Source organism: Vipera ursinii, assembly GCF_947247035.1.
Source record: "Vipera ursinii genome assembly, chromosome: 1".
In the NCBI taxonomy this organism is placed as follows: domain Eukaryota; kingdom Metazoa; phylum Chordata; class Lepidosauria; order Squamata; family Viperidae; genus Vipera; species Vipera ursinii.
This window is the reverse complement of record NC_139512.1, coordinates 163,364,428-163,381,177: the sequence shown is the minus strand read 5'-3', so window position 1 is coordinate 163,381,177 and position 16,750 is coordinate 163,364,428. Positions and strand designations below refer to the sequence as shown.

Here is a 16,750-nt window from a genome sequence, read left to right as displayed (position 1 = left end):
CAAATGCAAGTGTACTTTTTGGGATTTTCTGCGAATTTTGGATTATTGAAAACAGCTCAGTATTTTGGTCACCCTTAAACTTTGAGCCAACCATTCCTTTTCTTTTGTCCGAAATATACGGAAAATGGACTATTCTATCCACCTACCATAATATATATGTGTTGAATTCGATATTTCACCTTGGTTACAATTTCTAGCCAATGCAAAAATATACACAAGGCGGCAGAAATTCAACAAGTGAACCGTTGCTTCTTCTCTCTCTTTGCTAGTAAAAACTGTATCAGATGTCTGCTTGCATTATACACTTATTAAGAAAACCTATCTTTCTGCCAGGGAGGAAAGGAAAGTGAAAGGGGTAGGAAGGAAAAAAATAATTTATTCCGAATTTCTATAGGCTCCAGGTACTTCTATTTCAAGTTCATCATAAAAACTCTCCGAAAACTCTTTGCCACTCTTGGACAGCAGTTAAGACACTCTCTAAAGCAGGGGTCTTCAAACTTGGTCCTTTTATGACTCGTGGACTTCAACTCCCAGAATTCCTCAGCCAGGCAAGCTGGCTTAGGAATTCTGGGAGTTGAAGTCCACAAGTCATAAAAGGACCAAGTTTGAAGATCCCTGCTCTAAAGTCTAAAAGTATCGAACATAAGGAACGCTGGGAAACGTAGTCAATCCGTGTTTGACAGAACAATCCTAGAACGCCGGAAGCTGCTGTTAGGTAAGCAAGATCCCGCTCTTTGGGCGACATTTCTCTTAACCCTTTCCTTCCCAATGTTGACTGCTTGGAGTCGTAACATAAGCAACAATTCAAGGAGGGGGGGACAAAGGAAGTCCCGCCTTTAGTCTGGCCTCCAATTGGTGGGCAAGTAAGCGGAAGTGGCGTCATTCCTGCAAGCGGGCATATGCTATGGTGGAAGTTGGTGTGAGTCCGGTAAGTTTATGAGGCCGCGGGGAGCGGGCTTTCTGACGTCGTCTCCTCGCAGCCGGAGCTCTGGCTTCTTCCCCGTTTGGAGCCCTCCCCTTCGATCGCCGGGGTGGGGGGAAGCGATGGGGTCACGAGCGTGGCGTGGACGAGGGAGCTTCCCCACCCCACCCCGCAGCTGCTCAGCAGCGGTGCTTGTAGGAAGCGGCTCAGTATCCGTTCCGACACGTGTAGCGGGTGTGCATGTCTGAACGTGACCTTGCGCGATCTCCCTTTCCCCGCCTGAAATCGGGCTGGGTGGGGAAGCACCACGAGTTGCCTACTGCTTGCCCCAGCGCCTCTGCTTCCCTAGAAGGAGATCCGATAAAAAAAACCTTTGCCAGTTCGTAGAACCTTTTTCTTTTTTTCCTTTCTGGCTGTTCTCCACAACTGTTTATCCTAGCGGTGTTTGGGGTTTTTTTGTTTTGTCACGAGGCTTAAGAGGCAACATTAAGGCGACTTCAAGATTTCTGTTAAGCGGAGAGCTGTCTGGGTTTTCTTGATGCATAAAAAAGGCTGCTGTGATTTCTCATTTTCAGTTGCTGAATGTCGAGGACACCGATGGCATAGCGGTTTTGTGAAATGTGGGGAAGGTGTTTTTTTTTAAAAAAACAGGGAAGCAGATAGGACTAAAATTACTATAGTCGCATTCTTATATCCCTTTCCTCTTTGTTTCACAAGTAAGATACTGACCACCCTCATAGAGCCTTGGTGGAGCAGTGGGCTAATGCCTCCTTAAGTAACACCAGCTGCCTGCAATTAGTGCAGGTTTCGATTCCCACCAGGCTCAAGGTTGACTCAGCCTTCCATCCTTCCGAGGTAGGTAAAATGAGGACCCAGATTGTTGGGGGCAATTAAGCTGACTTTGTAATAATGCCGCTTGGGGTGTGTGTGTGCGAAAGCCCTAATAAGCAGGCATATACATAGAATGAAGGCTACTGCTAAGCTTGTAAGCCGCCCTGAGTCTTCGGAGAAGGGCGGGATATAAATGGAATTAAAATAAAAAATAAAATAAATCAAACAGCACAACCACATTGTCAATACAATTCAGATGCTAATGCTAAGTTTATTGTAAGGCGACATTAACAGAAGCTTACAAATCTGAAATTACAGATCTCACACTGCGAGTTTTAACTGCCTCATCCATTAGGACAGGTCTCTCCTAAGTTGCTTTCTCTCACCTTTTAAATGGGTGTGAGTCGTCCCCCCCCTTGTCTCCTTTCCTACTTAGGATTACATTCAGCATACAAGTTAATGACAGTAATTGGCACCAGGATTTTTTTTTTTTGCTAACCAATGTGATCATAAAGCACAACCTCACATGACTTGCCAACTTATTACAATTCCAGCTGCAGTGTTTGGACAAATCCTCCATGATCATTAGGTGGTGCAACATTATAGGATTGGTGTTTGTGACCTCTTGCTGGTTTCTCTATTGACTTTGCTTGTCAGAAGCCAGCAGTTAATGTACCAAATGGCAGTCGTGTGGCCACAGTTTATTGTAGCTATTGTAATTGTGAGCTGGTTACCAAGCATCTGGAATAATAATAATAATAATAATAATAATAATAATAATAATAATAATAATAATTTTATATACCGCCCTTCTCCCGAAGGACTCAGGGCGGTGATCACATGACCACAAGACACTGCAACTATCATAACTTCATACAGTTGCTGAACAAATGGTGATTTACTGAGGGCTCCCTGTACTAGGACTAGAATTAAATTTTATTTACATTTTGAACATCAGCAGAAACTCAGATTGGTGTTTGTGACCTCTTGCTGGTTTCTCTATTGACTTTGCTTGTCAGAAGCCAGCAGTTAATGTACCAAATGGCAGTCCTGTGGCCACAGTTTACTGTAGCTATTGTAATTGTGAGCTGGTTACCAAGTATCTGGATTGTGATCACAAGACACTGCAACTATCATAACTTCATACAGTTGCTGAACAAATGGTGATTTACTTAGGGCTCCCTGTATTAGGACTAGAATTAAATTTTATTTACATTTTGAACATCAGCAGAAACTCAGAAGATTTAGGGGTTGCATAAGAATAGACTGTAGGTTTTGTATCTATGTTCAAAGTGTATGCTTTCCTGTGCCGTCTTTTGGGATGATCCATAAATGAATCGGATAAATGTAATTTTGGTTCCCATAAAGAAGTAGTATCCGAGTATGGCTTGATCTTTTTTTAAAAAATGCCATATCCACATTATCATGAAATGAAAGATAGATGATTTTGTAACCTATCCTGCCAAGGTGCCAAGAGCAAAAGGTGCAGGAATCCAGATGGACAATTTACAGGTTGCATCCAGTCTTCAGCCATTCTGTGTAACCCATGAGAGCTTCCTCTGTCACTATTAACAAAAGAAAAATCACTTTTTATTAATGAAAGGAGGGCAGTTAAAGCCTCTCCTTTCCCGTCTGAGCGTTCATATCTGTGGATACATGAGATGTAACAATATAGGAAAAGGATGCGTCCTGCACCTAGACAGCCCTGCCCATCATTGCCCTATGTAAAAGTCTACCGTACAGTATAGTGAGTCCCTCCAAATATTAAAAACATAAATGTTCATCTCCATCATAGAGTCTGCTGACAAGCCTATTTGTGAAAAAATGCAGTCTAAGACATTGTCCTACAAAGTAACTGGAGATGATGACTGATTATACATACGTACATACATACATACATACATACATACTCCTAATGAAGTACTTACACAGTTTGAAAAAACATGGTAAATTCATAATTTAGTAATGCGGAATTAAGTTTCTTACCTTGAAAAAAAAATGATGACAGTTTGAAGCCTAAGGCATGGACAGGAGCAAGGCTGTAGAGCAGGGGTCTTCAAACTTGGCAGGTTAACTAAAGGCCTGCTCCAATGCCAGTTGTTTTTCAGGAAATAAAGAGCAAAGAACTCCCAAATAAAAAAGATTGAATGCTGGTGTGGTTAATTTTTAATTAGATTGGGCCCTATGTTTCCACTGTTTCATATCACTTTCACTAATGTTAGGTTTCTTCAGAGAAATCCTCAATGAACAGAAAGCCTGTAAAATCATTTCAGAATGTTCACAGTAATAGAAGAGAGCTTAACATGATTTTACAGTAAAAGGGTTTACATTTAAGGTAAATGATGGAGCAGATATTTCAAGGATTACTCAGAATAAGGAAGAATAAGAAAATATACTGTTTTCACCAATAATGTTTCTCTTGGCAGAAATAGATGATATAAGATAGAACTGCCATCAATATTTTCCAGTGTTTCTAAGAATGTCTGTGATTCAAAATGATGTCTGAGAAAAATAATGTTTAAGAGGGCTAACAATTTTTTACATGCATCCTAGTCCTGCATACATTTATTTTAGTGGAGCTCTCATATTTTCAAGAAGCCATTAGATAATATCCTAAAACTTCTGTGAAATCCATGTCAGCTTAATTCTCTAAATCAGCTTAATTCTCTAAATCCTGGCTGAGGAATTCTGGGAGTTGAAGTCCACAAGTCATAAAAGGGCCAGGTTTGAAGACCCCTGCTGTAGAGCAATGGAGACAAATGATGGAAAATGATGACAATTAGTAAGTGAAGGAGATGTGTGTGCAAACTTTGTATGAAATATAATACCAGCTCTGCAGGGTCTTGGTACATCTTCTGTCTTTTTCTTGGGTCTTTGCTTAACAATGTCTATTGTTTTTGCCATCTTTCTTTCAAAAAGAAATTCATTTGACTATTTTAGTAAATTTATATGCTGCCCATCTCACTATCCAAAGTTGCCAAAGGTAAAGGTAAAGGTTCCCCCGCACATGTGTACTAGTCGTTTCCGACTCTAGGGGCCGGTGCCCATCTCCGTTTCAAAGCCGAAGAGCCAGCGCTTGTCCGAGGACGTCTCCGTGGTCATGTAGTCAGCATGACTAGACACCAAAGGCGCACGGAACGCTGTTACCTTCCCACCGTAGTGGTCCCTATTTTTCTACTTGCATTTTTACGTGCTTTTGAACTGCTAGGTTGGCAGAAGCTGGGACGAGTAACAGGCGCTCACTCTGCTACACGGCACTCGGGATTTGACCCGCCAAACTGCCGACCTTCTGATTGACAAGCTCAGCGTCCTAACCCACTGAGCCACCGCGTCCCCAAAGTTGCCTATATGACTCCAAATAAAAATTGAACTTCAGAGACTACTATTCTGTTCCTTTCTGCATTACAGTTGTTGTCTTCTAGCCGTTTCAATTTTTGTAAAATTTTCTCAGAACTGAACATTTTGAAGGTTTTTTTTTTATTATTTTAAAGATTTTATACCGGCTTGCTGGACTTTTCTTCTTCACCTTCCACTTGGCCCTCAGCAACAAGTGTTGCAGCTCTTTTATTGAAAGTTCTCTGCACACGGGGCTGAAACAACTTATCTAAGTAAGTCTTCTTCCTCTACTTCAGGGGTGTCAAACTGCCGGCCCGCAGGCCAGATGCGTCATGGCGAAACCGCGCCCACCCCATTGCCAGCAATGGGGGAAAAAGTTGTGATACGTCGCAACACATCACGTGACATTACGAGTTTGACACCCCTGCTCTACTTTGTTGAACCCAGCCTGCTTTGTGAGAGCAATACAACTTGCTTTTATTTTGGGAAGCTCTTTTATAGCATCAAAGCCTTTCGAATCACAGATGAAATCAGGTCGAAGCCACCAAACACCATTGTTAATGGCTTCTCGGGTCCTGTGAGAAAATTTGCCCCCAATGTCTTCATTATCTGATCTTCAGCCAAAACATTTAATGGATGTTCTGTCTCTTCAAATTCTTTGTCTTGTTCTAATAAGCTTTCTACACTTGTTCTTGCTTTAAAAACAACAACCCCTGGCTTTTATATTATTAACCTTTCTTCTGAGTGCCCATGATGTCTCTTCATTTAAGCGGAAACGCGCAGTGTTTTGTTTCAATAAAGCATTTCTTTCTCTGCTTGAAATGTTATCACCAGCATGCTTCATTTTCACGTTCTTTTCAGTATACAGATTTATCAGGGAGGGGAAAGTACCCCTTAGCAGTAATAATTACAAAGTTAAAAAAAAAACAACTCAGAAGCAAAAGACACTAACCAAATAGTGCACGTACGACATACGTACTGGCTTGAGTTGGCAGTAAAAACAAAGCAGCAAGCTATTGCATTCAGCTGGATAGTGCTTGCTATGTTCACATACCGCTTCTCATTATTGCAGAATTGAAACTTAAGAAACCTGATGCAAAAATGAAGATTGTGTTTTACAGACATCGTTCTCTTGTTTATCAATCCAATATGAGCAAATTCTCATATTAACATATGCTATATGAGAACTACTCTGTAAAAGCTCCGATAAGTATAGATTAAAGAAGTCAAGCTGATTAACTGAAAAGCAGATAATTTTATCGTTGACAGCAATACTAGTTTATGGCTGCTTTGATCTTGTCTTAGCATACCAGCAAATCTCGTTTGTTTTCTCTGTAGATGAATTATTTTTGCCGTAAGAATAACAATAACATTCCACATTGATTTTGAAACGCTTATATTGGAAATTCAGTTTAAAGTGGAAGACTAAGGGAATGAAGAGAAGCACAAATGAATGTAAGTTTTTTTAAAAAAATTTAATATTAAATGACTAAAGTTTTGATGTTTAGGGAAACACTCATTTCTTAATGCAGAAGCTAAGAGTTGGTAGTCAAGAGTTACGGCATACATGACAGATCCTTCCTGCTATAGAAAATTTCATGAATTCAGCAAATCCACATTTGTATTTCAAGTGCCCCCAAAGGTGCAGCTTTTTGCTCAGTCTTTTGGTGAGGAAGATTGACATCCTTTATCTTTCTTTTTTATTTATTTATTTATTTTGTTCCCATCTGCAACGATTATTTTCTCTGCCAGCTTTGTTTCTTTGCTTTGTGTTTTGCTTATTCTTATTGTCTTTTAAGGTGCTTTTTATAATTTGTAAACTGTCCAGACTCACTGTTCTGTACCAGCCTACTACCGGCCCTGCAGAAAAGGCAGGGACAACCCCTTTACAAACGGCAAGAGACTGGAACTAAGCCTGCCAAATTTATTAACATAAAACAGAGCAAAACAAGACACGAACCATGAAACAGGAGCTATTCAAACGGTTGCCTTCAGCAAACCAGCCCTCCCACACATTCCCCCTTTAAACAGTTCAGGGCGTGGCTTTTCTCTGCCTCCTTCTGAGGTGCCCCATTGCCTTCCCCTGTTTACTCCTGATTGACTGCCTCCTGCGTCGGGCGTCCTTGAACATGGCCAGCTGTGGGTCATCTTCATCCACGCTGTCAGGCTCACACAGCTGGGTCTGCGTCGTAACCAGGTGGGAGGGGCCTGGCTGAGGGCTCTGCGGAGCCTCAATACTATCCTCAGCAAGCTCTCCAACACCCCCCTCCTCCTCCTCTGAATCGTCCGACCCAACTGCCGAACCCACAGGCTGACCCTGAATTACAACACTCGCTGGGAGTCAAGTGGCATGTACGTTTAATATATTCTGGTTGGTCACACCACAACTAGTTGTTCAGATTGGATTCGGCTTTTTTATCCACTTATCAAGTCCTTCCCAAGGACCTGAGATAGGCAGATGTGGTTTGGTGGTGTTAAAGGTATTGTTATGTATGCTATTCCAAGCAAAGGTATTGTTAAAGGTATTGTTATGTATGCTATTCCAAGCAAAGCTGCTTTTTGCAATTGACCAATTGTCTCGTTTTGCCACAGCCATTCTAATTCTATTACTATTATTTTCATTATTATATCATGAAAGCGTAAATTTAAAGAGGGAGCGGATGAGTAAATGTTGCTGGTACTCTTTCTTTATTGCCACAAGTAATAACCTGTGAGTAGATTATTGGAGGAGGACTGTGTTAGGTCAAACCATTTCAGCCAGCATTATCTAGGATAACTGTCAGGGGTTTCAAACAACATTTTTTCAATCATATCTGACAGTTATATAGGGTCTCCCGATTGAGCAGGGGGTTTGGACTAGAACACCTCCAAGGTCCCTTCCAGCTCTATTCTGATTGATTCTGATTGATAGATTAACTTTTTGCATGAAGAGCATATATTCTGCAAGTGTACACGTAGCAAATGGTTCCTTTCATGCCTAAAGAGGACTAGAACTCCCACTTTCTAGTCCAGGGGTCTTCAAACTTGGCCCTTTTATGACTTGTGGACTTCAATTCCCAGAATTCCTCAGCCAGCATGCCTGGCTGAGGAATTCTGGGAGTTGAAGTCATAAAAGGGCCAAGTTTGAAGATCCCTGTTCTAGTCTATCCCCTTAATTCTGACATCAATTCTCTCAATGTTTATGGATGTTTCTGAGGTACAAGTCTTATGTGGAAAGCAGTTTGGGTTTATGGAAGTATGATTGAAGCCCAAATACTAAACTTTATCTGAGAAGAAATCTATACTTATTTGTATAATGCAATTGGCTTACGATCAACTTGTAGTGTCTCCTATATAATCAATATTTTATTAAGAACAGTTATGTAGTTGTTACTACTTGGTAGTTGGCTAACTGCAATTTTTACTGATGTTTTATGTCAAATGCTGTATTTTTTTGATTAAAATATTTGTAGCCTGGATATTATTCCCTTTAGGAATCAGAGTTGGTTACAATCCATGCAATTGATAAATAGACTAATAAAATGAAGTGAAAACAAACAGTGTAACATTTAATGCAGTAATATTGATCACATTATAATACTATTTACCATTTAATATAATGCAATAGTAGAAAAACATAGTTTTTTCTTCCCAAAAGAGGGCAAAGCTGGTATAAAATAGCTGGTTTCTCAGTGCAACATTAACACAGTTTGTAAGGGTTGCCGGTATCTGCAGTATGGGGCTGCAGGTACAAGTGAAAAATAGTCACATTAGTTCTTTGTGAGTATACATTTTTATATTTAAGTTCTCTAATAGCTATTATATAAAATGTAAATGCTTCTATGTTTTAAAGTCTGGATCTAGATATGAAAGGAAGGAAGCTTACCATACTCGCCAGAGAAGTGCCTCCCCAGAAGACAGGTAAAATGTCTTTTTATAAGGAACGCAGTGAAAACTCATCATAAATAATAATAGATTATGATGGGGGGATGGGAGGGGAGAGGATTTCTTTAATATTTTAAAACAGTAGCCCACCAATCATTTGGGCACCAGGGACCAGTTCCACGGTGGGCGGTTATTTCCACAAACCTAGGGGTTGTCTGGTTTCGCATGCTGCCTGTGTCCTATGTGTGCATGGATGGGGCTTCACTTGCGCCGGCCAATTTTTGTGGGCCACGTACTGGTCACGGACCGGGGGTTGGAGACCCCTATTTTAAAATTTCAAATAGATTTAAACTATTTTAAGATTTGTGAATCCCTCTACAAGTTAAAAGTTATTTCTATAGTGGATTTTAGGCAGTTGTAAATATGAGAAACTGTTAGCTGAAGTGGTAAATAACTCTGTTTACCTGCAAGGATTAGTCGTTTTAGATTATTTTTTATTATTATTTTTTAATCCTATTTATATCCCGCCCTTCTCCTAAGACTCAGGGCGGCTTACAATCTAAGAAGCACAAATCAATGTGCTTAGCAGTAGCCTTCATTCTATGTATATGCCTGCTTATTAGGGCTTTCGCGCCCCCCCCAGCGGCATTTTTACAAAGTCAGCTCATTGCCCCCAACAATCTGGGTCCTCATTTTATCTACCTCGGAAGGATGGAAGGCTGAGTCAACCTTGAGCCTGGTGGGACTCGAACCTGCACTAATTGCAGGCAGCTGGTGTTACTTAAGGAGGCATTAGATTAGCTGAGAAACTGGTAGTGGAAGTACATCATCTTTTCATTCTAATACTGTTTTGGGATAGGAATCATTTTAAACCTAGATTTGCCTTCCTTTTAGACAGTTTTGATATTTGATGGAAAAGAAGTCAATGGGGGGACATTTCTTTCACTCTGATCTAAAGAACCAAGACAAGTTCACAAATTGACAGCATCAGTTTTGTGCCTTCTGATCAAAGGAAGATGCAGACCACAGTGCTATAATTGCTTGTAATTTCTGTGCCTTGATGGATATGTGGGTCTTTCTCTTACACACACGTGCACTATACGTCTACCACTTTACCTGTTATTTGCTTCATTAGATATTTGATCAAAAGGTGTTTTTGCAGAAAGTTCTGTCTCTAGCTTAGTTTCTTATGTTGCTGTTAATAAGTTGACATCTTCAGTCCGAGATGTATACCTTTTAAAGGTGTGCTAACAGTTTTCACAGTGTCCCCATGGATATTGGTTACTCTCTTGATCTTCTCAGCGGAAAAGTCTGCTGTTCTAAGTATATTCCAGCCGTAGAGAAATGCTAAGTGAATGTAGCTGAATTCACTGAGAATCTCTCTTCAGACTTACACAATTAGTAGTGGAGCCAACAGAAAGGATGGAAATGAATTCATCATGTGTGAATGCGTTGCTTTCTCTGCCAATTCTGATCTGATGCCTCACGAGGATTCTGCTCCCATCAAGGCCCATTTCCAAATATTTTTATAGAAACCCTAGAACTATGTTATGTGTATGAACATCAGATATACTGGATATGAATATCCATTTGTGAATGTTCTTTGTCCCTTTGCTTTTTTCCCTGTCATAATTGAGATGATTACCTGTTTTGAAAGGTTTGGGGTAGCAGTAGAAAGTATGAGAAAGGATGGGATTAGATGCAAGATTTATGATACAAATCTTATAAAATTGTTGAACCAAGGAGTAATTCAAGGATATGCATAAACACAGAGACTTCAGTGTTTAATTACTAAAAATCTTTTTTCTTACTATTTTTGCATACAAAGTAAAGTTATGGAACATTTGAAACACACTTGCTTTCCGAAGTTACACAATCCATTATATATTTATTTCATCATCATCATATCATCATCATCATCACTTTAGCCATTGTCTACCACTGCAGGATGAAGGCCTCTTCCACATATTTCCAACCAATACGGTCCTGAGCTTTCTTTGGCCAATTGGGCCCACAATACTTGCTGCTGTCATCGATCCATCTTGTTTCGTGGATGCTTTTTATTAAGTGGGATCCATTCTATGACTGCCTTGGTCCACCTGCCATCAGTTGTTCTTGCTACGTGTCCAGCCCATTTCCATTTCAATTCTTTTACTCTCTTGATGATACCGTATACTTTCATTTGTTCTCTAATGATCCATGTGCTGATCTTTCTATCTTGTGTTGTAATGCCGAGCACGTATCTTTCCATGGCTTTTTGTACCATTCGTAACTTTTGTATTGATTGTGAGGTTAGTGTCCATGTTTCACTGGCATACATTGGAGCAGGTAGCACACACTGATTGAAAACTTTTCAGGCATAGGGGGAGGTTTTTCTTGAAAATTATGCTTGAAAATTATGAAGAAGAACTAGACATAGTAGACCACTACATATATACCTTGGCCAATGGATCTCAATGGAAAGTGATACAATAAAGGAAATTGAACAGCGTGTTAAATGTGGTTGGCAGGCACGTACATGCATACATTTACTTACTTACTTACGCCTTCAGGTCAGCGTTGACTCCTTGTAACTGCCTGCAATTTTCATGGCAGCATTTTTGGGAAGTAGGCTTGCCAGTTCCTTCTTCCTTGGGCTGAGAAAAGGGACTGGCCAGCTGGCTTTGTGCCTAAGGCAGGACTATATTCGCTGTTTCCTAGTTTGTAGCCTGGTACCTGAACCACTACACCAATCTGGCTGTCCACACATTCCGTGATGTGTTTAAAAGTAATTGCTAACCAACTTTTGCCCTTAATCCAGGGGTACGTTCATGGAGCGCAAGAGGTCTCAGTCACCCCAAGGCAAAGGCCATTTGGAACACAGAAGATCTGATAGAGAACATTCGGGAAGGGGGCATTACGATGACAGATACCCAGAACCAAGGTGAATGTCAAATGCTTCTAATAATAAGTGTTTATTGATTAGCCCTTGGGCCATATCAAAGTGCAAAGTTCCAGCAACAAATTGTTACTAAAATTTGATAAAGGCAATTTAAAATGGAATTTGATAAAATACAATTCACAATGGAATTAAAATAAAATACAATTTAAGATGAAATAGTAATAAAATACAATCTAAAATGAAATTGTAATAATGTACAATAATTTAAGATATAGATAAAATATGATAACATTATATTTCGGAGTCGCCCTTGCAATCTACCCCAATCAGTACCACATATGCAAATCTCAACCGGATCATTTTGTTTAGGTACTGTGCTATGTTAAATGTTATTTTCAAGTTCTGGCCGGACATAAGGTAAGTTATTTTGATGTGGGGATCCCAATGGGTCATTCGTTTGGTATATAGACCAAGATATCTGTCTCTCACCCTCTTATACAGGCAACAGTCAAATAGGATGTGAGCCAGGTCCTCTACCTCTGCCGCTCCGCAAATGTAGAGACGTTCATTGTACGGTATAGCATGAAATCTCCCATATCTGACCATTGTGTCAAGCTGTTCGAATCTCGCTCTCGTAAATATCTCCCTAAGATGCTTCTAAAAATTCTGAACTTTGTGTTGTTTAACCGCTGGGGTTTTTGTTAGCTTTTGTAGGGAGTGTTGATTTGGATTTTGCTTAAAATAAGCCTTAGAACTATTGGCGTCGTATTTAAATTTTACTTTTTTCCCCCTTTCTTTTGTACTTTGAACGTGTAACGTGCAGATTTCTTTTTTTTTTCTATTTCAGAGGGAGAGAAAGACAGGAGAGAGAGAGAGAATCTGATTGGAAGAAGCACAGGAAGTCCCGGTCACCTGATAGGAAAAATGATACGGAGAAATCTGGAGCACAAAGCTCTCTTTCACGTGAGGAACCCCCTCCAAAGAAAAAGAAAGAGGAGGTGGATCCAATCCTCACCCGTACTGGTGGTGCATACATTCCTCCAGCAAAGCTCAGGATGATGCAGGCACAAATCACTGATAAAAATAGGTACACCATTTTTTTAAAAAAATATATTTTATATGAATTAAATTAACATTTTGTATTTTAAATCAACTGAAAGTCTATTAAGGAAAAAAAATGGATTTTTAATGCTATGCCCAAATAATAGAACAGTATAGAAACAGGAAGGGACGCGGTGGCTCAGTGGGTTAGGACGCTGAGCCTGTTGATTACTCGTCCCAGCTTCTGCCAACCTAGCAGTTCGAAAGCATGTAAAAATGCAAGTAGAAAAATAGGGACCACTACGGTGGGAAGGTAACAGCGTTCCGTGCGCCTTTGGTGTTTAGTCATGCCGGCCACATGACCACGGAGACGTCCTCAGACAAGCGCTGGCTCTTCGGCTTTGAAACGGAGATGAGCACCGGCCCCTAGAGTCGGAAACGACTAGCACACATGTGCGGGGGAACCTTTACCTTTACCTTTTTATAGAAACAGGAATAGAGAAAGGTGCAGATTGACATGTCTGATGTCAGAAAAATCCTAATTATGTAGAAGTAGAAGAGCCCCTTTTTAGTTTTTCTTATCAGAAAAATGAAAGCAAGACTGCTATAGCTTTATTTAGAAAAATCTTCCAAGATTGGGGTTTGGTCTCAATTTTTCACACTCAAGATAGCCGAGTAATCATTATTGTGACAGTCTCGTGTAGGAATAAATGTAGTTTCTTAATGAGAAGGCCAAATTTTTCTGCTGGGTGAGATAAAATCTGAAGCTAGCCTTGTCCTTCCTGATTTTGTCTGTTGACTATAGTCGATGATACTTTTTTTTGCAAAACATAAGTCACTGTTTAGTGTTCATAATAATGTCGCTTGGCATAGTAACTCTTCTTCATGTATTTTACTTTTGAAAAATAGAAGTGAGAGTGGACTGATGGGTCACTGTTGATATACCTTCTGCTCTAGTTCTTTCCTTTTTGTCCATTAGTAAATCTGTATATTTTTAAAAAACAGCTTAGCCTATCAGAGAATGAGTTGGGAGGCACTGAAGAAGTCCATCAATGGTCTCATCAACAAAGTGAATGTTTCAAACATTGGAAATATTATAAGTGAACTTCTTCAAGAAAACATTGTGAGAGGCAGGTAAGCATGAAATATGTAAAGAGCAACCCTTTCTGCTCAGTTTGAATATGTGAATATTGATGAATGTGTATGAAATAATCTTAGGGATAGATTAGGGTGTCATTTGTTACTTTAGTTATACAGGTAGTCCTCAACATATGACTATAATTGAGCCCATCGTTTCTGTGGATGAGTGAAACATTTGTAAAATGAATTGTGCCCCATTTTATGACCTTTCTTGCCACAGTTGTTAAGTGAAGCGCTGCAGTTGTTAAGTTAGTAACACAGTTGGTAAGTGGATCTGGCTTCCCCATTGACTTTGCTTGTCAGAAGGTCACAAAAGGGGATCGTGTGAACCCGGGACACTGCAAGCAACTCCTAAATACTTGCCAGTTGCCAAGCATCCAGATTTTGATCACATGATCATGGGGACGCTGCAACGGTCATAACTGTAAAAAAAACCGGTCATAAGTCATTTTTTCAGGGCCCTTGTAACTCTGAATGGTCACTAAGCGAACTGTTGTAAGTCAAGGGCCAATTGTACTTAATTTGAAATGTTCTGAATTTATTTTCTTCGGTGGAATGGCACTGCTTTTCTCTAAGAGTCTAGCTCCCATTTGGTATTCACTAGAACTGTAAGACCCAAAAATGCAGTAGGTTTGATAGAGACCTGTGCTGCTAAATGGAAACATGAATGCCAACTTGACATATGAGACATCAGGATTTGGGAGTTATTTGTGATACAAGTTTCTTTATCGTTTCGCCTGGAATTAAGCGTTAACTATTCCTTTCTGAAAGACTATTGGGAATTACTGTGTAATATCACAGTGTACACTTACAGCACCAAGCACAGGAGATCAGATGAAAAATCTAAAATTGTCTAGTGAATATCATGTTAGGCAACATTATAGTTTAGTGACAATACAGTGCAGTGGAGAGAAGCCAATGATTTTATCTTCAAGCTATCATGTCATATAATTTACGGGAGCCTAGTAAAAGATTGAGGGACGGGGTGGATCAGTGGGTTAGGATGCTGAGCTTGTCGATCAGACGGTCGGCAGTTTGGTGGGTCGAATCCCGAGTGCCGCATAGCAGAGTGAGCACCTGTTACTCATCCCAGCTTCTGCCAACCTAGCAGTTCGAAAGCACGCAAAAATGCAAGTAGAAAAATAGGGACCACTCCGGTGGGAAGGTAACAGCGTTCCATGCGCCTTTGGCGTTTAGTCATGCCAGCCACATGACCACGGAGACGTCCTCGGATAAGCGCTGGCTCTTCAGCTTTGAAACGGAGATGAGCACCGGCCCCTAGAGTCGGAAATGACTAGCACGCATGTGCGGGGGAACCTTTACCTTTACCTTATTCCTTTCTGAAAGACTATTGGAAATTACTGTGTAATATCACAGTGTACACTTACAGCACCAAGCACAGTAGTTCAGATGAAAAATCTAAAATTGTCTAGTGAGTATCATGTTAGGCGACATGATAGTTTAGTGACAATACAGTGCAGTGGAGAAAAGCCAATGATTTTATCTTCAAGCTATCATGTCATATAATTTACGGGAGCCTAGTAAAAGAATTAAGTCTGAATTTAGATGCTTTAGGTTCTGTTAGTAGAAGAGGATTTCTCAACCTACTTCTTCCCAGTGTATCCCTTTCTGATCCTCTCTCCCCCAGATAATTATGTTTTTAAAGGGCCAGGGGAACTGCTGATTGGGTAGACTGTTGGGGTGGGTGGAATATCCATACAGGAAAGTCTACTCGGTCAGGTGAGACTTAATCTCTCTGAAAAGCTTAAGGAGTTGGAAACACTTTAAGGAAGTTCATTTGCATGTGCCTTGTCATCTGCGTTTAAACTTAAATTCTGGGTTTTTTTTCCCAAAGGGTCTTTATGTCTCTCTTTTCATTTATAGGGGATTACTAGCAAGATCAATTTTGCAGGCCCAGAGTGCTTCCCCCATCTTCACTCATGTATACGCGGCAGTTGTAGCAATTATCAATTCCAAGTTTCCAAATATTGGGGAATTGATTCTCAAGAGGCTCATTTTAAATTTTCGCAAAGGATACCGAAGAAATGATAAGGTATGGAAACAAGCTATTGAACTGGCTAATGGAATACGGTTGAGTCTATTAGATTTTGAGCTGCCATAGTAAAATATGCTCAGTCAGACTTATTTCCTCATTAGTGTATAGGTATACCGTCATGAAAGGATCACATAGCATAAAAGGCCATATAAGATTAATTTTTACAGGAATGAATATTTATTTATTTATTTATTTTTATTACATTTATATCCTGCCCTTCTCCGAAGACTCAGGGCGGCTTACAAGCTTAGCAGTAGCCTTCATTCTATGTATATGCCTGCTTGTTAGGGCTTTCATACACACACCCCAAGCGGCATTATTACAAAGTCAGCTTATTGCCCCCAACAATCTGGGTCCTCATTATATAAATTGAAACTCTTCTGTTTTAATAGAAGAAAAACAAAATGCTTTATATACAACAGAATTGAAAAAAGTATTGATTGAATACATTAATTTATCAAATGGTTGCAAACGTATGCAAGATGGCAGATGAAGAAGCAAAGTATTGATCTCTTTGTGTCCAAATATATTGTATTTTGGTTTTTTGCCATTGTAAAGACTAAGAACAAAAAAATCAGATCATCCAGACACCCAGAACAGATCCATGTTAAACAGAAGCAAATACTTGCAATTCCGTTGTGTAACAGTGAAGTGACAGTTGCAATAAGAACTGGCTTAT

General features: G+C 39.9%; 1 protein-coding gene across 2 annotated transcripts in view; it reads left to right on the top strand.

The window, feature by feature from the left end:
- Positions 1-885: 885 nt before the first annotated feature.
- The window catches only part of CWC22 (CWC22 spliceosome associated protein homolog), a 43,195-nt gene continuing 27,330 nt past the window's right edge, over positions 886-16,750 (top strand). Inside the window, exons 1-7 of one of the 2 annotated variants that reach the window (XM_083349532.1) lie at positions 886-928; positions 6,428-6,544; positions 8,922-8,989; positions 11,754-11,876; positions 12,682-12,921; positions 13,881-14,009; positions 15,900-16,068. In XM_083349532.1, coding sequence (XP_083205658.1) covers positions 6,539-6,544; positions 8,922-8,989; positions 11,754-11,876; positions 12,682-12,921; positions 13,881-14,009; positions 15,900-16,068 — 735 coding nt within the window. In that variant the 5' untranslated portion in view covers positions 886-928; positions 6,428-6,538. Of the gene's footprint in view, positions 929-4,519; positions 4,536-6,427; positions 6,545-8,921; positions 8,990-11,753; positions 11,877-12,681; positions 12,922-13,880; positions 14,010-15,899; positions 16,069-16,750 lie in introns of those variants that run through there. The other variant, XM_083349533.1, reaches the window with a different exon arrangement.